This window comes from Gasterosteus aculeatus, chromosome 2 (assembly GCF_964276395.1).
Source record: "Gasterosteus aculeatus chromosome 2, fGasAcu3.hap1.1, whole genome shotgun sequence".
NCBI classification, from domain to species: domain Eukaryota; kingdom Metazoa; phylum Chordata; class Actinopteri; order Perciformes; family Gasterosteidae; genus Gasterosteus; species Gasterosteus aculeatus.
In genome coordinates, this window is record NC_135689.1 from 5,394,372 (window position 1) to 5,421,033 (window position 26,662).

General features: G+C 46.0%; 1 protein-coding gene across 13 annotated transcripts in view; it reads left to right on the forward strand.

The window, feature by feature from the left end:
- Positions 1-26,662, forward strand: part of camta1a (calmodulin binding transcription activator 1a) — a 245,774-nt gene that overhangs the window by 9,954 nt on the left and 209,158 nt on the right. For all 13 annotated transcript variants that reach the window (XM_078087794.1, XM_078087799.1, XM_078087771.1 and 10 more), the window contains one exon: positions 2,412-2,515. In XM_078087794.1, the coding sequence (XP_077943920.1) occupies positions 2,412-2,515 (104 nt within the window). The remainder of the gene's footprint in view (positions 1-2,411; positions 2,516-26,662) is intronic.

Below are 26,662 nucleotides of genomic sequence, written 5' to 3' on the forward strand. Positions count from 1 at the left end.
ACACAAAAACAACAACGCGCCTTCCTCGTCTGCGGGGATGATGTAATCCGCAGGAGACAACGGAATCTGTTTGGGAATTTGTGTAATTAAAAAAAAACCTGCAAACGAACGAGGCCGGCCTTTCAAAGTAAAATGCATGTTTTGCGGCATTCTGAACTGAGATGTTTCTCCGGTTTCAGGGGTACTAGCAAAAACAAGTCATGCAACAGCTGCGGTAATCGTACAATATTACGCACTGAAATTGCTAAAAGTATTATATAAGCCTCAGCCCGAGTAGCTGGCTGACAGATAAAGCAGACGAATCTTGCAGTACTTCTCCATCACGATTCTCTCTGTGAGGAAATCCTCCACGTAGGCTGCTCGAGACGTATTCCAATCCAGCTCTGTCTCGATGGTGTGAGCCAGAGAGCAGCGTCGATTCGGGAATCCTCCGTGCAGAGACAGGCTGGCCATATGTAGCCCGTATCTGCTGCTACTGCCGTCTGCCGCTTGCACAAAAGCGCGTTCGGCGTGGAGTCCGTGGACGGGTAATGGACGAGACCGTTGCAACCTCCGACCCACGATGCATCCGAGCGCCGAGCCAGCGAGATTTTTCCGTTTTGCGAGTGAGCCTCCATCTTCCAGGCCCTTGCGCTTCCTGAGCCGGTTAGTGAATAATACACATAAGTAGCAGCGCGTTGAGGCCTGACTACATCTTCTTGCTCATCGCAAGTCGATGCAGTACAGTAATGCGACTACACGGAGGAACATACTCGGGAGCCTCTCTGATCACTCGGTTGCAGCGTGTGGTTTCCAGATCTGACGGTGGAAGCGCTCCTTGGTACCGAGGACCAGCTGCTGCATGTGTTTCTTAATTGGGCGAAGCGAGTGATTACAGATACCTGCGCATATAAAACAGAGTGCGCGTGCAGAATCACGGGTGCAAGTCCTACGTACATCTACTCCTGCGTTCCCTTCGGAGCGATGGCCTTCTGCCTTTCGCACAAAAACTCAGAGGCTCTGAGCCGGCGCCATCTCCGTTCACCTCCTGCGATCGGTCCCATCGGACGTTTCTATATGGAGGGCGGGGGCAGGGAAGTGGGGGGGGTCTGGGCAGAAGCACACTGTTCTTGCAGTGATGCCCAGCAAGCTACATACCCTCGTGTTGCATCCTTGATATCGGCTTCCTCAGAGATCCACGGTCAGCACTCATATTCATGCCTCCCTCCGTGTCTCCCCTTCCTCACCCATTTGCTAGTATCATCACCAGCAGTTGTATGAATATGAAAGAATGTGGTTTTCTGGCTGTAATGTGTTACCAAGCGGCATTGCATTGCATTGCAAAGAGTCTTTTTGATACTTTTAGAGAATGTATTTACATTCTATCCACACACGCTAAAGCTGAATAATACATTCATTTGCACATGCTTGAACATAGCTCGGATTAAGTCACTCTGCATCCCAGATTTGCGGTCTCTCAGATTGTAAATGCATTACAAGTGTGGCGTACAAAAGATTAGATGCTCACAGGCCTGTGTGGATAGGGGACAGGAATAACTTTAGGTGAACTTTTAGTGCCAACTGGGGACAAGAAAAGCTCGTACTGCGGACTTTCTGTGCATGGTGGAATCCTTCCTCAAAGACACTATAAAAGCTCCATATCCAACCACACACCTTTTCCACACAGTCATTTTAGAGGCTTTTCTGTTTTTCCTTTCTGCATTTAAACGCATTATTAATGATAAGATCCTTTCTTAGAATATCTTACTTTTGTATGTAAATTATTCCTACATAAGCCTATATCTCATGTACTGATAAAAACCACAAAAAAACTCTACTATAATAGGATTTTTACATTATATATTCATTATGTTTTTGTCCCCCCAAACAATACAATATGTTCACATTTAAGCCATCTGCATATTTTAGCAGGAATGAGGTGAACATTTGAGGGCGTTTTTAAACCTTACTGTCTTACTAACGGTTGTGAACTGGTAGTGAAATGTAAATTATTGATCGACGACATGCATTATGATGTAAGCATTGGGCCTGGTAATTGTAATAATTTCCCTGAATATATAATATATACTACATTCTGTCGTGCAGCACGCCACGCAGCTTCCCGTAGTAAATCCCCATGCACTTTAAAATCACTCAAGGGTGTTTATTGTGTCTAAATAATGAATAGACACAGCCTTTACAAGTCGACAGTGAAAAATCTCTGGTGAACTCCCCCGATAGGATGCGTTTCACAGTAAGATAATTTAGCCGAGGACAAAATAAAATGTATGCCATACTGAATTTCCTAATTCTGCCTGGGGATAGTTATCCTACAGTCAGCGTTTTGCTGCGGCTGGGCTGATGAAGAGGACTGTGGATCAGGTCAACAAGCTATGATGCCTGTGTTGAATATTCTTTTGTTGTTGTTGTAGATGAACATGGACATTTGAAAATATACCTGCCCAAGAAGCTGCTTGAATGTCTACCAAAATGCACCTCGCTGCCAAAGGAGAGACACCGGTGGAACACAAATGAGGTAAGGCCACCGCTCCTTATCACACACACACGTTGTCCTCAATCCATCCCGTCACAGCGGCACCTTGCAGCGGCACGCCGTGTTCTTTCAGGACCCTATTTTTCCCGGAACTCTCTGACAAACAACATAACATTTGGCGCATTCGGTGACCCCGTCCAGCCGTCTTTTAACTTCTCGCGTAGGGTTACTTGTTTGAATGTGACATATGAAAAAAAAGAGCCTCCACATTAACGCAATTGGACAATTTAAACACTATTGTTGTGTATAACTGTTTGCAAGGTTCTGAAACTATTTTTCTCGTGTTTTGCATTAATTATTTATTACATTTAAAGTGCAACCTTTTTCGGAACCCCCCCCCCCCTTGCAATAAGTTAAGTGAAATGATTTTAACATTTTCATAATTTAGCTCCATCACAGTTTTCAGCCTAACATGGAGAATTCATTGCCACTGGGTTGTGGGTGCACAGCCTGACCTTTAATCCAGATGCTGTATGTTCTTTGCTCCCATGCAAGAAATGTCCACAATGTAAACAAAGAACTCAAGAAAAATGTCCATCTCATATTGCAATTTATGTTTCCAATGGATTCGCCAGTGCTCGTTCTCCAAGGAAACCCTGTTTGGCATAAATTGAAGGTTAAAGTCAGTTGCAGGTTGACTTTTATTCATAAAACGTCACCGCTGCTGCATTTATCGAGTATTATTGAGGACTATTGAAGTGAAGATAAAGACAGGGAGATAACGCCTGACTTTACAAATCAAACCTGAAAATGCCTTGCTTTTGTACCAAGATGTCCCAGATGCTCTTTGCTATGGATTTCATTTTCTCTCTTAAAGGCCCGAAGGCCGTTTTGAATTATTTTTTTATTTAGCCTTGGTTGACTTTTGTGCTGTTACACATACAACACTATATTTTTTATAGGAACAGTTTCTCCTGCTTGAATCTGAATCTAACAGCCGTGTGGTCTTTTGCATAATCATTTTCAGCATGCAAAAAAATGAATACAGCCCAAAACAATCTTCATCCGTCCATTAGCTGATTTTCTCTCCCCTGGATCAACATATTTTGAACTCATCCTGTATGTTGCTTCATTTGCCTAAAATAACTAATTTGCCAACCTTTTCTCCAGGGACACGTTTATGAGTTTGTCCCTTTTTGATGCTTCTATTGACAGACTGGTTGTTCTTTAAATGAATAACTGGTTTGTAATTAGCCCTAAACACCAACGTGCAAAAAAATAAACCAACCGTGCTTTTGATTAACACGTTGTGACTGAATAAATAAAGTCATGTGCAGTGATGAAGGTTAATTGACTGAAAAACAAGCAGATGATAAGGCGCCAGACAGGCTCGTTTCTAAGGAACAGGAGATTAAAAAGGACAATCTGTCATTGACGTACAGTTAAATATTATTTTACACAGACTATTATACAGACTAGCTGGGAATATTTTAGTTGAAAAAAAAAAAAGATGAAGGAATCTATTTATCTGTGGTGAAGATGTGGATCTGTAGAGCTGCACACAATTAGAGTGGTGATTACTGCAGCAGAAGGACACATATCACTGGCAGTCTCCATCCAAGTCTCCATCTGTCATATCTTTGCTCCAGCACTTGCCCTAAAAAATGTAAAACGCTTGTGTGTTTCTAATTGGCTGACGTCGTAACTTGTTTGCCCTGTCTGACCGGCATTGTGCTGCTAGCAGTCTAAATTAATTAACACAGCTTTGAAATTGATCTCAAACTGTAAGTGTAAGCATTTGCCGGGGATAAATGCCGTCGGCCACGGCTGTTTGCGCGTCTCGCCATTCATTACCAAATGGAAATCGGAGCAGACGTGTTTCAGGAACGGCACCGCGCCGTCGTGTTGCCGGGCTGCAGGTTCAGCTCGTGGCGGATCCGTGGGCGGACGTGACATTGGGATCGCTTGCGCGTGTTGGTGTGAGCGCCGGTCGGGTTCTCCAGGGTTAAAGGGAGCAAGAACACCTTTGTGAAAAATCAAGGACATTTCTTTTCACTTTTTTTCATGCAGACCGTGCAAATCCGTGTGTTTGTGCCTCGTGGTAGCAGACAGGCAGGAAGGGAGGGATCACAGAGGCTCCTTGTCGCAATTGTATGACTCTTAGTGAAAGTGACACCTCATCAATTCTGTGCATATTTCCGGCACCAGCTCTGCATCCTTAATGCACTAATTTCCCACTTTATCAGCTAAGGAACCTCAGCAGTCTGGTAGGTTAGAGCCGCTATTGCTAATGCTCTATTTCCTTTTCCCCATTCGGTTTGACTGCTTTACATTAGAAAGCTATTGTTGTGGGTACGGGGGGCTTTCAGGGGGTTCTTCTTCTTTGGTAACTCCTTGGCTGAATGTTGGTAACAAATCCAAAAACTATGCTGGAGTGACTTCTCTACAAGCAAACGCTGACTGTTTTGGAGAGGACACTACATGGAAAATGTACCTTTATTTGCCTTTAGAGTAAATTACTTTATCGGCCCCCCTCAGTGTGGAGAAGCATGCAGAAGTGGCGCTACGGGAGCAAAGCAATTTAGCGCCACGGACGTCAGCAAAATGTGTTTTTAGCCCACACAAAAATGTAGTGTACGCTATGGTCATGACACTTTCATTGCTTTACCTTGCGATCCGACGGATGAAGCGTTTATCTACGCTCTCTTCAAAGTCACAAATACTCATTTGACAAAAAAAACAACATTGATTTTTACCCGGCGGAACTCTTTGTCCTCGCACACTTCAGTACAGCGCTTTGCTCTCCTTCCTGCTTCTCCACACTGACAACCGCCTCCTACTGTAGGTAACAAACACTGACTAGGTAAGTACCACTTACGTCCTCACTTCAAACAATCCAAAGCGTTCCCTTAACTCTCACCACTACCCGTACCTGTATTTACATGTTCACTAGAAGAAAAGAAATCATTTGCATTCAGGACAAATCCCTTTAAGTTAACAGCATGGAGGATTAATCATGAAGTATGTATTGTTCCATTCCCCCGTCGCACACCTTTTTTTTCCCGTTTTGCATTAGTCGCACCTTTTTCGAATCTCGGATAATTGTGTTGGTCGGTTTCATTCAAGAAGAGGCACACACTTTATGTTACTTTTGGTTAAGGATACAACTTTGTGCCTGGAAACCGGCTGAGAGGGGCGGATGTGGGGGGGGGGCAGTGGCTTTGCCGGCGAGGTAAGGAGAAGATAATGTAGAGCTATTCATTTTCTATCTCATTCGCCAGATTCCCCCGTGTGGTTTCATCAGGAGAAGGTGTGCAGGAATACATTTCAAGCATTTACCGGAGAATTAGATAAAAACCAATCGAATCAAGATTCAAGGGAGGCGGTGGGCGTTTAGAGGGATGAGCGGATGATACTCTCGTCACTGAATCACACGCAGCGTGCAAGGTGCGGCTATGCTATCAGCCTCCAGATGATCAATGGGGCAGAAGTACCTGGCGGTGCTTGAGAATTTTACCGAGGGGAAAAACAAGATTTTTTGTCAAAGAAAGATAAAAGGAGGCGCTGATTGTAATGAGAACAAATTACAAATTACATTTCTGTGATTTCTCATGTGATGATTCAATGAGACAAGCCCGCTTTGTAGTTGGTCTGCTGCAAAACCAAAACTTCCCGGCAAGTCTATATTTACCTCGTTTGTGCCGCCACGTCCCCGGGTCTCTCAGGTGAGACGCCTACGGCAAATCCTCACAGAATTCCTCTCAGGTCCGCTATTGTCTGCTCGGCGCTCTGGCACCATGACCTTCATTTTGCTAGACATTTCGCTGGAGATTAGAATCTCTCTAAAGAAGGACATCTCCAACAAGAACGGCTTTAGGCTTATATCCCTTTCAAGATCAAACAGTGTCAGCCGGATGTTTGGTTACGCCGGCATGAAGGTGGCGGGACTTGAGATGCGCCGGAGCATTGCAATTTTACCAGTGCTGTTTTCAAAATTGGACTTCTTGCTCTCCGGTTGACTTCAGAGTTCTTATTCAGGCTGTGTACTTTTTTTTTTTTTACAGAATCTAAACTACCAGTGAAATAAAAGAACAGATTTGATTTGACTTTTCGGCTTTTTGGTTCCGGTCTGCCCTCTAACTCTGTTCTTGTGTGCACAGAATCTGGATGGCGGCGTTCATGACTCTTTAGGACGCAATTGAGCAGTATTTTCTCCGGATTAGACGCCCCGGTGTTGGCCTCCTTGCACACACGCCCTAAGCCTTTTAAAAAATCTGTGACATTACAAAGCATTGAAATTGTTGAAAATTGTTGAAATATTTGGGGAAGTGACTCCCAGTGGCTCAGCGCTAAAGAGCAGAGGCAGAGAGGGGGACACACGGGCCTCAGCTGCTGTGACGCCCTCCGCCTCTAATGGACGCCGCGGCGCTACGAGTACCGGAGGGCAGCAGCAGCAGCAGCAGCAGCACAGCGGGGGGCCTCCGTGCAATATGCTGCCCCTCAAGACAGACGCTGAGCGGACCCTCCGGGGGGGGGCAGTGGGTCAGGGTGCGACAGGCGGGTGGCGGGACAGACCTTAGAGACCGCCGGCCCCGTCACCAGATAGGTGGTGTAATGGCGGGCCCGATTGCATGCAGTGTGGCGCCATCGTTCACTCCTTATCTCCGACTAAAACGTGGCTTGTGTTAACGCGCCGGGTGCCACTGTGTTATCTCGGATCCCGCTGGTTGGATCCCGGGCAGCAGCACACGCTCTTTAATACAATTATTCATTCATCTACTCTTTCAATGCTTCTTCTTCGGTGGTTTGCTTTGCTGAAATATTTTCACTGCATTTCAGAGTATGAAGAGATGGCGTTCCCAGTGGAAAGGCCGCCCTCGACTATCTATGAGATCTATTTTTTTTTTTCGCCCGGTGAGACGCAAGTCTACTTTTCCAGCTGTGACGTGCAAATGAGTTTAGCCCCGGAAATTGATTCCTGGTGGTGGAACGCGCGCAGTCTGATTACATTCAACCAACACAAGTCCGGTGGGCACTTTAACCCAAACAGCAAAAAGAGCTGCTTTGATTAATCGCTGCAACGCGAATGTACGATTCTGACTAATCTCGTTGTAAACGTAGTTCCTAAATGACTCACTCATTAAATACACGACCTTTGCTGCGAAGTTTTCCCCTGAGCTCAGTACGCCTAATGTTATGTTTCATGAAATATAATAATTTCTTCTGTCATTAGCCGAGCAGCACTTTAGTTCAGGCGAGCCGGGGAGCCTCCGCTTTACCGAACACTGTGGGGAAACCCTGTGCGACCTTCCCCAGTGTGTGTGTGTGTGTGTGCGTGTGTGTTAATAGATGGAGAGACCTGAAGTTGTACTGAGTGGGCCTGCATTTATTAATAGCGCTGCATTCAGCACCAGCTCAGCCTTCACAAACAAAACAAATTCAATTTTGCGCGGCGTGTACAGAAGCCCCCGAGACTTTGGTTTGAATCTCCTGGTGCAGAAGCTGCAGCATTCCAGCCTGACCTCATTAAAACACACTTTGGATAAAAGCGTTGTCGCTTAGAAGGACTCGCACTACGTACATCTGGCTTCCTTGGTCGAACTACCGGGTTTTGGTCTCCTCGTTGCCGATACTGATACATTTCGCTACCAAACCTGAACTGCCGGTGGTCGGTGCTCGGAGAGTTCACCTAATCGACCACGAGGTCGTGCTTGATTAAATGTTTATTTGAGCTCTCTGCCTCGCTGTCTTTTTCAGCAAGGAGAGTAATTAAAAACTCCCACCGATTGCAAATGTTTACAGAAATGTTCATTAGCTTCTCCGGGGCAATCAGTGGAAATTAAAGGTCATGTTTGTCCGCCCATCTGTTTTATTTTTTTTATCTGCGTGTTGTTGCTTCTCCGTCTTGCGTCCCCGCGTCCAATGCACGCGGCGCGCACGGGTCCTTCGAGGTCAAAATACCCTACCACAATAAGAGCACGGTAATTCAGCCGCTGCGTCGCAGTGACAACTTTTCACTGCGTCCTTTTTTTAATAGCAGCACCCGGGCAGCGTTTCCTTTGGATGGCTGACTTCATGGCGACTTCCCGTGAGCCTGATAGCCTCGCTGATTGTGTGTTGTGGCTCACTGTGAGGCGCCGATTGCGAGGCCGCGGAGTAGTCGGGCAGTCGTAATAGGAACCCACCCAAGTCAGGTCGTTGAGGGGGTCCTGTATGCTTCGGGGACCCTTTGCCCCCCCCCCAGGGTTTGCACATCAAGGCAGGGGTCCTCAGTTTCCTCTGAAGACGGGGGTATCCACTCAAAATTGCGTGACCTCTATCGTGGCAGATACAGGTCACTCTGCCTCCTGTGGGAGGCCTCTAAATTGAACCCAGCTTGTGTTTTTGATTTCTTTCCAGCTCTCTCTTCCTTTGGTTTCCCCCCCCCCTCCTTCTCCTCCCCTTTACTCTTATCGCCTGTCTCTTCCCCTTCTGTCCTCGTGTGTTCACTGAGCTGCAGAGCTATTCAGGTGTACACAGAACAATTTCTACCTTTTCCTCTGAATTTGCTGGGTCAGGATTTTTCTGTGCGGAACCATTTTGTAATGGAGTTTAACTTTATTTACTAGATAAAGGAAAATGAGTTCTGCGTTTGATGTGCGCGTCCACGCTTCAATAAGCCGTTCTATTGTTTCATATAGAGTGGATGTCCGAATGAGTGACTACCTCCGTTCTGCCAGCCATGAGTGGGATTGAATGGCGGTAAATCCACATCATCATATTCACTTCGTGAATTTAACTTTTGAAGAGGGTATTTGCAGGCTGATGAGAACATGCCCTGAGCTCTTCAACGTGTGGGGAGTTTCGTGAATAAATTACCCCTCTTCTTCATTCAGGAGAGTTGTATAGTCCTTTGTGATGATAATACGACATTAGATAGAATTGTATGATAAAGCAGAAAAGAATCCGCAATTAACAGATTTGAAATGAACAACAAGCAACTTCCCACCAGGGAAGAACATTATAGGAAGACAAGGAACAATGGTAATTTGACCAAAAAGGAAACAAAGGGGAAACCAAGATAAAGATTAAGCAGAGAAATGTGCTACTCACAGAGGAGAACATCTAAAAACGGGAAAGAATTGAGTCCCACATTGACTAAGAGTAGACAAAAAGATGGAAAGAGATTGCAAACAAAATGAATGCCAGTATGACTCGTGTCGATGTACCCTCTGGAATACAAAAAAGTGGCTCGATATTCTGTCAGAAGGGTGTCGGGAGATTGTGGCACAAAAGAATGCCCCAACTGGTGAGCAAATTATGCACGTTACGTCGGGAAGCGTATCATCCGCCACGAGTGCTAAATTGTTTAGCAGCCTTGGTAGGAACCGCAGGAAGCGTTGTGCGACTACGCTGGACCGTTGGGAGGCAACAATGTAGATGATGGAGTAAGGACGGACAGTAAAGTGTAGCGGGGAGGATTGTGCGTTGGCTGATTAAACGACAATCCGCCTGAATTCCTCCTTTGGTAAAACCTGTGACGCCAGCTTCAACATTCATTTATGAAATGATCAAAGGGACTCTGGGTGCCTGGGCTCACTGTCCATATTAATATTTATATCATATTGTAAAGATCAAGATAAAAAGGGTTTTATTTTATTTATTTGGACAACAACCGTAACAAACAATAAGACAAGATAAGATACATGCTATTTAACACTTTTGAACATTTTCTAGCTTTGATAAAAAGGCTACAATGGTTCATACTGTATTTCAAGTCTATATTATTAGATGTCCCTGGTATCTTCTGCCTCCCTTGTTTGTATCCAGGTTGGATAAGCTGCATGTTCGCTTGCTCCTCTGCTGAGCTGAGTTCATATTCGGGTTGCCCGGCCTCTCACTCGTGTTTTTGTTGTCCATTTTTAGATGTTCTAAGTTGTTTCGCGGCGCTTTGCGTGGTTCAGTATTTGTTCGGCTCCGCTGCTTGTCCCATTTTGCGTTGCATCAAGATTAAACAACGGCGCTGGCCGTTAGAAGAACATCTTGTATCTTTTTATTTTTGTTCCGAGTGAAAGCAGAGGGAGAGAGAGAGAGCGGCTTCTTCGACAATCCCTCAGAGGACAGAGGGATCTTTTTTTTTTTTTTTTCTTATCAAAACAGCACATCGTTTCCACGCTATATCGTGTTAGGAGGGAGTTGAGGTCTGGTACCGGATGCAGGTTTGCTGCCTCCACACAGGCTTGATGTTTCACAGACGTTCTCCAGAAAACCCCTCTGTTTGTTCTCTCGACTCGGTAGGAGGCCTGGCGTCTGTGTAATCACTGAAGGCCACATGGGTTCTTCTGAGATGTGGCATCCTTCCTGTTTTTTCCCCCCACTCGCTTTCTTTGGTCCATCCCTCCACATCACCGTCTTGCTCTCTCTGGCTGTCTCTCTTGTTGTGCGTTGGTCTTTGATCTCTAAAGGTCCTTGAGAACGAGGAGCCAGCAACAACAGCAGGCTGGGATTCTCTGTGGGCCTCTTTGGATCCCGGCCCATCGTGCCCCCTTTTCTATCTGATGGACAGCTCCAGGCACGGAAGTGCCTCTATAGCCCTGCTGCATTAGGGCTCCATCTGATTAAACCCGCCCTCATTGTCAATGACGGGGAGCGAGAACCTGGGCTATCGCTGACCTTGTTTGTGAGCAGCAGGGACGGCCTTAAAATGCAAGTCTTTTCCTGCATTTATGCATCCTTTTAATGTCTTTTAAGATCTTTTTTTTTTGCCAAACCAAAGAGGCTGTTAAGATGAAAGTCGCCGCTCTTCCCAGTTTTGGGAAAACCTGCGTTAGATGGAGCCACATGCCGCCCGTCTTGTATTTTCTTATTTTTAGCTTGCTGTGTTAAAGCGCTTATAAAACTTGCAGATGAAGAACCTGAGCACTTGGCAGGTTGACACGACTGTGGACGCACAGCTGACTGAGCTGTCATTTCCTCTCCTGTAAAACCTGCCTCTTCCATTTAGAAGCAAGGCACCCAAATTCTGATTATTTTAAAGTAGAATTACTTTAATCATACAGTGCAACACAAAATCAACAACCTTAAAATGTTAGCTTTGCTCATGCAGACCCTACAAATACATCATTCTCATTTAAACCTATAAGCCTAGGAGTATAACCTAGGCTTATCCTTTTTTATCAACGCTATGGTAAAAATATATACCCTACTTTGAAATAATAATCCGGTGTAGGTCGCCCTGACCTTTTGGGTTGTATTTCATTGAATCACAGTATCAAAGGTTGTTCCCCATAAGTTCATTGTTTTTTTTTTCTTATCAAACGGCCCATTCAGGCGGCTCGAAGGATCCCGGTCCAGCAGGATTTAGACGTCCTTTTGCCTGGATGTCCTTGAGCCCTTTGTTCATCTGGGCAGCATGTGAAGTCCCCTTTCTCTTCTAGATGTTTACACATCAATAAAACTGGGGGAATTTAATAAAAATAAAGCTGACAAGGACATAATGATCCATCCCACAGGTCCCCCGATCTGGGACTGAGCAAGTTCTCGAAAAGCTTTTTAGTATGGATAAAGTTGCAGAATGAGGAAGCTCTCAGTAGGTTTACCTTCTAATGGCTGTTTAAAGCGGTGGGTCATTCATTCTGTTACGTTGTGCTCTTCTTCTTCTTTTTTTCCTTTAGTCTCCGGGAAGTTTAAAAGTCTCTCAAATCCCTCAACCAAATTATCTCCGCATATGAAAAAGGTTGAGGACAAAACGGTTACGCGGAATGAATTATTCTAAACTTGTGGGAAAGTGGATGCCGATTGAGGTGTTTATTTTATTGCTCGGCTCTCTCCTTTGATTATATTTTGTACCATTTTTTTCTCGCGGGTGAGTGATCCGTGCAGCTTATTTAAAAAAAATATCTCTGACAGGCGAGTCGCTGGAGGGGGGAGCTGAGTGTGAGCGGCTCAGCGGCAGGTAGCACAAAGTGGAGCAACACTACAAATCGCCGTGTGTGGTTTCAGCCTCCACTCGAGAGTCGCTGCGCGCGCAAAATGACGCGCAATCAGAAACGGTCTCAACGAGATGTCGTAAACCTTCCCGTTGATACAAAAGCGCTTTTAATTAAGGAATTGCTCTCGACGTGATTTCTTACGCAGCTGACAAACTTATCTGAGTGAATTTACACTAAAGACGTGTGTAGAGATTCGGATTTCCATGTGCTCGGCTGTGCGTTTGAGGAGCTTCTGACTAACTTGGGATTCCATTGAACGTCCAAACACTTGAAGCTCCATGGCAGCTTCATACGTTGATCAATGGACGATCACATTATTCCCCTCTCCTACGTGTTGGTTGGGGCTGGAATTTTGGTGGAAGGCAGTTACTTTGCTTTCCAGCTTGAGCCTCAAAGGTTGAGGTGTCAACAAAGTGTCTTTCAAGAGTCCATAAATACCATCACCCCCCCCCCTCCCTCCTGCAAGGATGTCCTCGAGAACCTTGAAGCACCATTAAAATTCTGCGCCGCCTTTTCGAAATCTCAGTTGATGACAGCACGGACCCACAGTGGCCCCGCAGTCCCCCCCCCTCCCCCCGTCACTGCGGGATATTTTTCAAAGTGATGTTTAGATAGTATGAAAGGAGGCGGAAGCGCTTTGATGGTACCTGACAGTGAAAACCGCTCTGAGATCTCCTCTGGACGGGAGGCTTGAATGCCTCAGCTGGGCTTTGTTACCACGGCGACACGTTGACTTTCTCAGTAAGGACCCGCTGGCTCCTGCTTTTCTCTTGCCTTTCTGCCGGTGACCCTCGGCGATCTGTTAGACGATGACACCGATCGCCGCGTTACGAAAGACGGCTAAGACAGTTTTAATTGGAGCGATCGCGTCTGGCAGGCCGGATGTTTGCACGTTACTGTTGAGTGGTGAGATTTAGGGTTCATACAGAAAAAGAATACGGTTTCAGGGAGGAGATACGGATGGATGAGGACGCACAGCTTGCGGTCATTTGCCTGAATGTTTTCCCTTTGTACTGAATGCATTTTGTCTATGATACAAAACACATTTTCCTCACTTCAATACTATAGCGTAAGAGGTTTAGCTTTTTTCCTTTCCCACAAATTGGTCCTATACAAATTGGAGGACTACTCTTCTGGTTGACTGTGTGATTGATGTTTGTTTGTTTTTTCCGCTTGTGACGGTTTTACTGATGCGTTTTAAACATGTCTCCAAAGTGAGAAAAACATCTTCTAATGTAAATCCGATACCTTCTTTCATTTTTTTTAAGTCGGCACTTTGCAGCAAACTTTGAGCGATGATTGTGTTTTTTACAATAAAGCCGGCTGCACACACATCTTCATTAAACGCGGGTTGATAAACCGTTAATCCATTCGGGCTCTGTTTTATTTCAATCCATTCTTGTCCGCCCACGCGGTACAGCAAATAAAGAGAGAAAACTCCCTCCTGAGTATTCCTTGACCGAAAAGAAAACAATCTCATCCTACACGGCTTTGATGTCTGATGATAAAAGGGGTCTTTTTTCTTTTTGTGTGGACACAACTCTCTCTGTGTCCAGTCACTCCCGTGACCTTTAAGAAGACCATCTCCTGTATTGAGTTTCCAAGTATCGTGTATAGTGTGTGAATTGATCATAAGAGGAAGAGACATGTTCCAGTAAGACTTCCCACAGTGTGTGTGTGTGTGTGTGTGTGTGTGTTAAGCTGTGCCTCTATTGCCATTCATGTAGTGTTGAGGTTAGGTCAATATTATATTAGCACTGCCATTGCATTTCCCACAACCCCATGAATAATTTAAAGAGTTATATATCCCTTCAATAAATACAGCCCATTATCGCTCAGTATCCTTGGCAGACGTAAGACAATTCATAGTTTCTTCCAACCGATTTGATTAACCTTATTGTATGGTATCGCAAATTGGCGGCCCAAAGTTGTTGCCACGGGAGATATTCCCCTTTCAGTGGAGAAAGAGACCTTATAGTGACCTTGTTGCAGACGATCAATGGCCTTTATCTCCCCCAATGCATAATAAATCCTACCAAAGAGTTGGTCCACACATCCCTGTAATGTATTGACCTGCACCAATGACATTTATCAACCGGACTCGCTGGCTAAATAATTTAGCTTTTGAGCTTAGACCGTACTTAGTCGGTGGCGCCCGGACCAGGTTTTTTGGCTTGCCTGGTCAGATTGATGCGGAGAGAAAAGAATAGAAAGGAGAGGACAACTTTATTCAACCAATCAAGCAGAAAAAACCCTCCTGAATTCATCTTGCAATATCTGCGACGCACGCACCGGAAAAGAAATCCAAAAGAACACAACAAACACTCGTCTTTTAATAGAAAAAGGTCAAACCGCAAGGTCAGCCTCCGTCCCCTTTTTGGGGCCGACTCGCAGTCGTCACGGCGACAGTTATGCCACACCTGTGCAGTTTCCAGCCGGGAAAAAAACAGCTTGTACCCTGAATGGAATTTCTTATCTTCCATTGTCCCCTTTCTTATCACGGAAGCAAACTTCCTTATCTCACACGGAAACAATCCCGCTCTGCCTGGAGACAGGGGACCCCCCTCTCAGACGGCGGTTTTGTCCTCCATGAGACGGCTTCTCCGAACTGTACATTTATGTTTCTCCTGCTCACTTCTTTCGGCGTTGTTTTGCCACAGGGCCTCCGGTCACAGCCTCTTGAATCAACATAACAGCTTAAACTAGTGTTTGCCGGCAGAGGGAGAAATCAACAGTGAGATTGCTTTAATTTACAAGAGCAAGCTATAGATTTTTGCTGAGACTGTTAGTGGCAGGTATAACAACAGAAAGCCTGCTTCAGATCTCAAATACGAGTAATTGAATAGTAAGAAACTCAACAGTTCCCTTTCGGCTCACGGCTTTGGGAGACGCTGTATTTCTGTTGATGGTGTGTGAGCAACGCTTAAAGTTCGCCCTGCAGTCAGTCATTCGCCATCGGCCGCAGATGAATTTGTGGGATATCATTCGACATCCCTTCAACAAAGAACAGAAGAGCGTCAACACGTTACACTAACTCTGAACTCCGTTGTAAATTGCAGGACGATCGAGTTCAAATTCACATTTTGAGTCATTTCACTGCCTTTTTCCGTGTTCATTTACACTTATGTCTCCCCCCTCCTTCCCTCCCTCTTGAATATTTTCCCGCTGTATTAATAAGAAATTTATGTTGCAGATGACTTTTATTAAAGCAACACCCAGATTACCATACTCAGCATGAATACCAAACAGGAGGGAGGGACGTGCTCGAGCTCCGCCTGAACCTTCATCCAAAATCTCCCTTTAACCACATCGAGTTCCCCAAGATGAAAGAGGGGATTGTTCTGATAGGCTGATCAAAGCAGCGTATCGCTGCACTATAAAGGAACACCTGGGAACCCGATGGAGAATTCTGTCCTATAGCAGTGAAGGCACCGGGCAATGCTTAATGTATTTGTGTACCGTGTTTATGTAAACATCTGCTCGGGGGTGTTTCGACTCATTTATTTGATGCACCTCGCACTCCGCGCCGGCGGGGCGGATAACGAGCCGATCTTAACGGGAAAATCCAGGGACGCCTGCGATTGGCTTCCCGCTGTCCTCGACTTTTTGAACGCTTGTTGCTATAAACACGCAGCATTCGGGTGGGTGTGGCTGCACGGGCTGCATTACTGCAGGTCCAATAAGGCCTTAGACCTCCTCGCTCACTGACAATTCAGCTTTTGAATTAATTGTTTACTGCATTATTCAAGACAAATTCTAATAATTTGCATTCATTAATTTGGCTCCGACTTACCTATTCCTTTTCCACTCTTTTTATTCTCCAGGCTCCCACGATAAATATGTATTTTAAACAGCAATGTAATAAACGAGGCTACCGGCATCAGCATTCTTTAGAGAGCACAGGCAAATTCTTAATTTCCACTCCGTGAGATTACACCAATGTCTCCAACCATTAATACGTCCAACCAGGTTGCCACACGTTAGAGGACATTAAATCATTATTTTCACAAACTGTACAGTGCAGTTTAATCCCTGCCAACCAATTAAGTTGTTACATTCTTATTTTATTTTGGCCCCATGTAGTTAAACTTAATCTAAAATCAGAATGGTGCATTTCAAATGTCTTGCATGCCGTAATAAATAACACCAGCACAGTCTCCTCAAATCAAGCCCAGCTCCATAATATAACATGGAATCCCTTCTCAACATTCCATCATCATGTATGTACGCCAACAATAGCGGGAGGCTGATGGAGGCTTAAGATATCAGACTGTGGCCAAAGCTAATGTCTGTATTAGATTGAAAGAAAAGACAATCACTCGATTGTCTTGGCGCGGTGCAATAAGGCGTCAAATAAGGGACGTATATTGTCACCGCGTAATGAAGAACGTCAAGCTCCCCGCTAGTGGAACTCCCAAATCTTTTAGCACAACATGCTATCTGCCGCCCGTGTGCTGACATGATGGCTTTTCCAGTGAGTGAGCAGGGCTGCCGATGGTGTCTGGGCTGGAATGGGCCCCCGGCGTGGGAGGGAAGGGGAGAGCGAGGCTTTATGCCGCTCTATAAATACCCCTGTCACGCTTATATCAAATCAGCCCCGCACACTAAAGGGCCGGCGCGAGTGTTCAGGGTGTTTTTTCACACACGTGTCTCCAGACGTCCGGGAAGGAGGTGGTGGGGGGACGGGGGACGGGGGGGTTGGGAAAGGTCAATGTTACGCTCAATGGCACATTCTTATGAACAGGTTTGTGCATTGATGTTTATCGTGATGGGTGTCGCGAATCAAAAAAAAAAAGGAAAAGAAAAATGAGAAAGTATCATTAGAATGAATTATCCAGGGGGTTATGGGATGAGGTTGGGAAATTGCTGCATCCAATCGCTGATACATTTATCATACTCTACATGTGGAAGTTAGATAAATCACTGATTTAGGGATTAACCAAACACTGCATTCAAAACCTCGCTCCTCTCCGGGAGATGAATAGCGTGATTCGGTTTGAGCCTACACCTCATGCTACACCCCCCTCCGATTGGACTTAAATTAAATGCCCACCTCTAAGTGACAAAGGACTGATTTAAGCGGCAAAACGCTCATAAAGGGCAGAGGATCTGACGACGCCATAGTTGAGGTTTGGTTTCTGTTTTGGAAAAGAAATGATTTGTCAAGTTTGGGTTCCATGATGGCTACAATATGAGCCACCTGGTCAACGTTAGGGGAAGAAACAGCACGCGTGGCGTTTTGCGCCCCCCCCCCCCCCCCCCCCCTCATCCATCCAACCTTTCTTACTTACTGGCTCCATAAAAACGTCACACTGCTTCCTTCTTTGCTCCTGATGGACACGGAGCTCAACTCCCTCCTGAGGTCTTTGCCACTCATATGTCATTTTGGGGGATTTTTCCGTATCAAGCGTTGCTTTTCTCTGGAGGAAAGTCTCCTTCCTCTCAGTAGCTCTCCTCAAAACTGCCCTTAATGAGCACGGTTACGTTCCGATTTGTTTCCCCGGGGTTTCGGTGCTGGGGAACCCTTGGCATAAAAAGGGCAAACAGTCTGGTGCCAGCTTGCTCGTACCGATGGTGATGAAGTTTCCAGGGAGCGGATGGTAATCCTGACGCCGCATCCTCCCTAAGTCAGTGAGCCATGCAGTGCAGATATGGATATGTCGCCGGCAGATTGGGAGCTAGATTCCCCCGCCTGCAACCTCCCGCGGCGGCGGCCGACGTCTCGAGGGAGCAGCCGTGTAAATAATAAACGCCCGCGGGTGTGAAACATGCACAGATAACCTTCAAGTCAGGTGTGGATCAGTGCCTTCACGTTAGCTGATAGGATTAAGGTTAAAATGTACGCCAGGAAACACAGCAAAAAGCAGGTTACATGGATACGTAGTGTTCGGCTGATAAGGACAGGTTGAGGTAATGGCGGGGGGAGGGGGGGGACCGGGGGGTTGCTGGTAATAGCTCAGCCATCTGATGATGGGGAATGACAGGGCGACATATCTCTGCCTTTGTCTCGCCTAATACCACAACGAGCAGCCCCGAGCATACTGTTTTAGAATCATTTACCCGAGCGAACTTAAAGCTTAAGCGGTTTGAGAAAACGTAAGACTCAGGAGTCTGATTTAATGATTAATGAGTTGGAGAACACTGGTGGAATGAGTGCGAAGGTGAAATATATACATGCTGGTGCCACAAGAGAGGGAAATGCGGAGGGAACAAAATCAGTTCTCTCTCCATCGGCCTGCAACCGAACGAACGCTCCTTCGTCAAAACGTTAATTTTGATGGAATTAATGAAATAATGAATCTTGAATAATTGCCCCTTCTCATTATTTGACGGTGTCACACCTGGAGTAATAACTCCTTAAGCTGGAATAATTAGCACGAACAGCTGTAGCACAATGACCTCTATTCATCAAAGATATTGGGCCCTGCATGTTTTTTAATAACCTACCCGTCCCCCCGTCCACACCGTTTGTCTGGTTAGCATAAACCCCGTGTACTTCATCACCAGTAGTGCTGTACCTTGAACAACGCGCCGCACGGCGTGATGAATCGGCGCCGCGTGGAAATCAGGGGCTGATGATGTCCATCCGTCTTTGATCCCCCCACCCCCCCCCCCCCCATCTCCTCCTCCACCACCACCAGAGAAATGTTAACGGTCTAAAGTCGGCATGAGGAAAAAAGAGATGAAATGTTCGGCCGTCATTGTTAAGCCGAGCTGCAGGCAGGTCCTGAAGGAGCGTTAAACCTGAAGTCCAAGCCGAGCTGGCGGAGCGGGGTGGAAGTTAATCCCTCATCCTCAGGCAGGTGTATCACAAAGGCTAAACATATACATAGGGAGACCACGGGGAGAAAGTTGGGGTAATTGAAGTCTGCGAAGAAATGAACATGTGCACCCTGAGGGTGACGCTGCTCTGCTTTGTGGTATTACTTCTTAATGTTATCAAGGTAAAAGAGATGGTTTCATCGGCCAACCTTTTAAACGTTGTTTATTGCTACCCGGCTTGGGAATTTTAAGAGGGCACGGAAGGCCGAACGCCTCCCTGCGAGGCAAACTCGCTCCGCTCCGTGTTTACGTTTTGGGTGGAGCAGCTTCAGGCGGGGGGAGTGGGTGGGGGGCGAGGATCGGCGCGCGTCAACCCGTCCCTCGCGATCAACTTTCAGTCCGCCATCCCGTCTTCAGCGAGAAGCTTATCGATCAACACCGTCGGCTTCCGTGTCTTATCGATATAAAGACCCGAGGGGAGGGAGGACGGAGGGGGGGGGGGGGCATGGGGGGGTCATTTTGTATTCCGCTCGCCGTAATCATTCACGACAGCGCCCGTTGTCTCTTCAAGGTGTCTTTGTCTTTGACTGTCCTGACTCCCCTCAGCAGCAAAGCCGCCAAAGTCAAATTGCACCCAGAAAGGAGGATTTTAAACGGAAAGATAAGGGGGCAGATATGCCTTAATCATCATTTGCTCTTGATTAAAAAATCAATGGCCTTTGATGCCAGAGTGCATGTCTGCCTTTGGAGTTAAGAGTGTGACAATGACAATGCGGGCTGGAAAATTGGCCTTTTTAACAGCTACCTTCTTTTTTTGTTGTTTGGAGCGCCGTTCTTTGATGCAATGTCTGCCTGTCAAAAGAATTACTTTTTCTCTCGCTCCTGTGGGGAACTTTGTTGCAGAAATCCTTTCGAAGCTTAGAAAGCGCCGGGAATTTCTTAGTTTGTAGAGCTGACTTTCACAGTATTTTTTTTTTTTTTGATTTATGTAACAGATGAGAAATAAAGTTGTCACTCAATTCTCTGTTGCAGTTTTGAGATATGCCAAAGAGAGACGATCTTTGATGCCTTCCCAGGTTTGCCTGTCAAAGAGGTTTAAAGGCAGCACGTCTCGAGCTATATTACATCCAGACTGCTGCAGTTAAACAATGTTTGCACCTATGAACTGCATCACAGTTCTTACTCTGTATTGGCATAAAGAAAAATACAGTACGTCAAGAGTTAACTTAATACTATTGCTGTATTTCTCAAAACGCCTTCTGGCATTTTAAGCAGTGAGGTTTTGCTTATTTACCTTTTTAAAGCTGCCTGGAAAATGAATATTTGTACCTCGAGAACAGCTGGTAAAGAAGTTGAACAAACATGCTGCACAATAAATATCATATATATGTATATATATATACTATCCTTTAGCTTAGTGTTGCTCATATCTCATATCACCTCCTCTCCTCTCATTACTATGCTGAGGATGATGATGTTAAACTCGGCCTACCAGGCGTCTTTGCCTCACCCTCCTGTCCTCTCTTGTCTTTGCCTTTCGTGCCACGCCGGTGTTCTCGCTGTGTTTTTACCAGCTCTGCATATCGATCCGCTTTATCACCACAGCCCCCCCCCCCCCCCCACCGCGGTAAGCACGCAGGAATATGGATGAGGTCTGGTGGGCACTGGATGCGCCGCCGATTAACATGCTCAGAGCGGAGATGTGAGGAACATTCACATTTCGGTGTGTTATACGAACACCGATCTGTGCGTGCAGAACATCAGTAACGAGGGATCCTTGTTGAACGAGGGATCCCTGGTAAAATGGTGACGTTCTACGTTGCGTTTGCTGGCGGTTTTGACCGCACAAGCGCACGTGATGTATTGATTGCAATTTAAATAGAGGATTGACAGCTTGTAATCGGATAAGGGACTATTAGCTGCTGCTAACTATGAATGGATTTGTTATTATGCACAAAAATAAGAATGCAGACAACAACATGAGTGGAGGAAAATCAGATTGTTTCAGTACGACACCCATTCAGCGACCCCAATGGACGACAAAGGAAAAGCAGACATTTATCGTAACCCAGATATATTTTTAATATCTCAAACCTGTGTGTGCTAACGTGGGTGGGGGGGGGGGGGTGTAGTAAAGTGGTGTACTGAATTCAACACCTGCTCTATTGCTCCTTTGATGTCAGGAATTAAAAGGTGTTGAGGGACTCTAGTACGAAAGGACCCACTCACCACTGCAGAGCTTCGGATTAGGGTGCAACATGCAAACACGATTAGCGGTTTGTTTGCAGGTGCAGTCACGTCTTCGTTGCTACATTAGTGACTCCTCCTGGCTGCGCTGTGGGAAATGAGTCGGGATCTTGGGGCAGTAGACAGAGAGCGCCTCAACACGTGTGATGTATTCCCTGCTTGTTGGGCGACAGGGGACACAATCTGCATCCACTGGACGTTAAAACTGACCGGAGCCGCAGTGAGAGGGCGACAGGCCATTAGACGCACCTTTAACAAAATAAGAAGATTTACTGGGATTTGTCCTCGTGGCCCGTCCATCTTTGGATAACTCCCAAGAGTTATCCAAAGATGGAATGAAAGTAAATCTAAGCTGAAATCATATTTGATTAATCAACTATCTGAAGTGTGTCGGCAACTGTTTTCATGATTGATAAGTAGTTTTAATAGACATTTTTCAAGCAAAAACGTTGAATTAATGTTGAAATGATCCTGTGGTTGCAGCTCCAGATAAAATGAACAAATCCCACATCCTTAAGCGAAATTAGAATCCTTAATTATTCGGCCTAATTCCCTGCACTAACAAATTCACATTTAATCAAACGTCTCACACCAAACACTTCATCAGGACCACATATAAAAGAACATGTTGATATTTCTCAGAGCTGTGCTGGTAAATGCTTTAGCGTCTTAGACCTTGACTGGCTTCAGTTCGTTTCTCACTCAATAAAAGTATCGTTTTAAGAGAATAACGTATCCATAACAACCATAGGTACAGCGTAATGTGTCCGCCGCAGTTGTTGAAATTGACATAGTGGCTTATTCTCTCCCGGGAATAAACGCTTCAATCAAATGGTGGTGCTACGGCTTTCATTTTTCCCATGATGGCCCTACTTCCTGTGGTCCCTTCCGGATCAGATTAGTGATTGAACAACCCATGGACCACCTTGGACCACTCGGGTACATCGGCGAGAGTCAGGAAGAACCATGCTTGTACATAACTGGCACGCTGGTTTCTCCTGTTCTGAACTCCACTGACATACGTACGCACTCTATTGTCTTTTCTACACGATGGCCAGCGAGACCGTTGAAGCGTGCAGCTAATTATCTACCATCGATCTGTCAGCTTGATCGCAATTTTGCAAAATGCTTTTCAATGCTTTTTGTCTCATCATCATCATCACTCTCGCACAGTAAACAATATTTAACATCACTGGCCTACTGGTTAACAGGTGCACCTTGAGGAGTCTTCGTGTGGACAACAACCCCCCCTCCCCACTGTTAAAGTATTGGATTCCACAGTTCAAAATAAACATTGCATCATGCCTGTGAGCCCCCCCCTGGCTGTAGTGTTTAATACGGGTACTTCTGTGACCAGAGATACGGCCGTTGTGGCCATGACAAGGCCTTGTCTTGCTCTGCCATGATGCTTCTATTACTCCCCGTGCCTGTTTGCTCCCAGGGCCAAAAACAATATGCTGTAAATTGCTCCACGGCCTCTTCAGGTTGATATGCTGCCTGAGAACGTGATGTGATTGGGTATCGATTCACACCACAACGCTAAAATTGCCTGCCTCGTGGCCCCCGAACACCAATGGTGGCGGCTTCAGCACAGGAACAGGAGGAGCGCCATGGCACGGGCCCGTGTCTTGGGAGAAGGTACCTTCTCCAGCCTCTCCTCCTCCTCCTCCTTAGAGGGAGAATGGACAGAGCTGAAAATGATGTATGTAGATGTATCACGGCTACATTTACGGAAATCTGACCTCTGAAGCCGGAGTGCCCACATTGTTGGCATTTTGAAATCCCATTACAAAAGAATCCTCCCAAACAACATTTCGTGCAAAATATTTTCATTAAAACGGTGATATTTGAACAAGGACAGTTTTTTAATCTGTTTACGTTTCAACAACAAAGAAGCGGTAGCGCTCTTCTTTTCACTGTAACGTGCTGGTGACACTGCAATGTCAATCTGCATTCAGTATGATTAAAACATGCCCCGGATCCTGTTGGAAGATGAATAATGCAAGAGAAACTGCTTGTGTAATGAATAAATGGCACAAAAAAAAAGAAAAAAAGAAATCCCACCACAATTAACTCCCCTACATCCAGTATGCAAACCAGTCATGCTCCATCTCCGAGGACAAGGTGTCCAGCTCAGGGAAATCCAAAGTAGCCCACTGATGTGCCAGGAGGACACGTCCTGGTGCGACGCTGTTTTAATAAGCGGCATCATATTTTCATTATTATCGAGGAAGAGAATCCTCCTTGGAGATACTATTTGAATTGTGTAGTCTTTATGGTAAAGCACGTAATGATGTCACGCCATCAACTGTCAGTCAGCATGTTTGCCTCTCTGGGAATGTTGGTTTGGTAGATGCAATCACTGCGACGGCAGCGCCAGACGCTCCCCCACCCCCCCAAAAAAAAGAAATCCTAAATGACTCACAGGAGGCAGATAGAATTGGTCTTTAGCGTTTCCGTGCTCGTTGATTCTGAACCAACGTGGCAATTTACTGCCGTTGCCGGTGTGCGACCTGCCTCTCTCCCCTTAACTGGCAACCGCCAATGATGGACCATTTAAAGAAAAGTATCGGTGTCGGTGGAGTCAGTGTCATTTGCACCACGTTTAGGCCACGTTTGAATGAATCACAGCCTGCGAGCTCAGCCTAACGCTGTAGAGCGTCGATCAGCGGCTGTTTGGATCACACATTGGACACAATCAAACCCACGACCGCAGAAAAAGACGTAGAAACAACACAATTAAGATAAAGCAACTCATGTTAAAAATATCAGACATTGCGCAAGACTCTAAACTAAAATTAAAACTTCACCAAAAAGGAAGATAACAGTTTTAATTGTTTCAGATATTTATACCCTAAAATTGATCCAGACTTAATTGCTTTTCCATTTCAGAAATCCAAACGGTGCGGCGCCCTTCGTGGAGCGCTGTTCTCGGAACTCAGCGGGCGTTAACGTCCAAAGCTGAGGCCGTTTTCTTTACCCGCAGAAGAACAAAGCGTGATTTAGGGAAGAGGGAGGGCCGCGGCGGTTGATATATGTGTGTTTTTCGCGTCATAGGTGAGAAGAATGAGTAATGGATGAAGTCCGCAGCGCCGCCATAATGGCACCCTCGTGTACCACGGCGGAGGGAAAAGAGGAAGGGGTGTACTTGAGAGAATAAAAGTCGGCCTCTTCAATCAGGACTACCCAAAAGATTTCTTGACAATATATCCTTGTTGTGCTTTCATGATAAGCCCCGTGGTGGAGTGGGGAGGGGTGTGTGTGTGTGTGTGTGTGTGTGTGTGTGTGTGTGGAGCATCAAGAGAAGCATGCAGGAATTTTCTATTGAAGAACTCAAGAAGTAAAAACGCGTGCACCTGACCGCAGATGCTTGGCAACGATAGGACGCCGCGGGGGAAAGCCACGGCTCTTCGCTGTTGATGGAGGAGCACTTTCACACATTTCCACTCACGTGCTAATCTTAAAAAGCCGTTTTCTTTTCATTTTTTTATGAGGAAACACCACCCTGTGGTTTTGAGTGAGTGTGTGTGTGTTTGTTTGTGTGTGTGTGCGTGCCTTCAACCCTTTTTGTCTGCCTGTGTGTTTTGCAGTCGTCCCGTCAAGTCATTTGTCGGTGGAGCTATCATAACCCCCCCGTGCCCCCCCCCCCCCCCCCACCGGTCCTCTGCTCCGGTTGTGCACTCATTTGCTGACATACTTGGTCCGTCATTAGTCCATGTGCCTACTCTGCATGTTGGAGAGAAACATTGACACTGTCAAAAGGGGCGCTCTTCTCAACGTAAGCCCCGGCTTTTCGCGCATCCGGGTGTCAAACGTAAAGGGTGAATTCATCAACGTATTTACACCTCGCCGATGGAGCGATCGTGCTCCCCTCGGACATGGGCGGCGAGAAGAGGCACTTAAAAGGAGGGAAAAGAGTGAGCAGCGAGACGCCGGAGCTGACCCAGCCATTTTGATGCATATGTTGCACAGAAATATTGACCAGCTCTTTAGTCTGTGACTCCCTCGGGACGGGGTAATTGTCTGTCTGTGTTTCTATTATTTAAACTAACTGCATTCTGGCAGTCTTCCTCCTCATATGCACGATGGAAGACGGCGGCGGCGGCCCGCGCCGCTCGGAGGAGATGGCGGCTTCGCAAATCAATATCTTTTCATTTAATATTGTTCACTCTGAAGATGAAACATATTTAGGTTTCATATTCTTCGGGGTAGTTTTCTTTTTTTTTTTTTTTTTTAAGCGTGCGGATTGTCAATCAGAAAATGTGCTTCTGAGGACCGGTTTGGCATTTTGAACGATATGCTTATTAGCTCGCTTGCTAAGATGAGAAAATCGATACCACTCTGGTATCTGTATGTTGAATATGAAGCTCCAGCCTGGAGTCAGTTAGCCGAGCTCAGTATCACGACTGGAAACAGTTTAAGCCAGACAAAAACTCAAGTGGAAAAACCATTTGTGGCGGGGGGGGTGGACCGAAGGGGGGGGGGCTGCTATCTTTGAGGCTACCTCTTGGCCGTGCACAGTGACTTGAGTTTGCCCGAGCTGAGGACTTTGGTGCGGCCTACAGTCCTCTCCCTCTCTCTGCGAATGTTCATCTTTATTGCCCGGATGCTGACGTTGCAGCTGATGTGCTACGGATGCAATTAATGCCGCCTATTGACAAGCACCGCTCCACAAATCAACGGCACATTGACGACGTCCGCGCCGCGCCGAACGAAGACCGCCGGAGGAGAGCGTGTAGTTAGCAAAACCCTGAGATGAGTCATGGGTGTGTTTACCATCTCAATGGAGATTACTCCATAAAACGCGCGCCATCATTTCTGCCGTTCGGATGCTTTGCGAAGCAGAGAACACTTTGTTGATATGTAATCAGCACTTTACGGAACAAAAGGAATTTGCAAACGCCTGACTAAATTTAGATGTTCTTATGATTTGTTTATTCTCAAGTGAGCGCGTGCACACATAGCATGGAAAAATAGTTAACGCAAATACTGTTTACTTGACAAACTAATTAGAGCTAACAGTAGTCATGGTTATTTTTAACTGACGATGTTTGCAGCAGTAGCTTTGAATATCAACCCCACAACGCGGTTCGGAAGCGAGACGTTGTTGGGGAGCGGGTCGGTGCACGAGAGACCTCCGTGCAAATTCTCTTTCATTTACCCCTAACTTTAACTGTCCACGAGAAAAGCAGCCCCTTGAGCTTTTGAG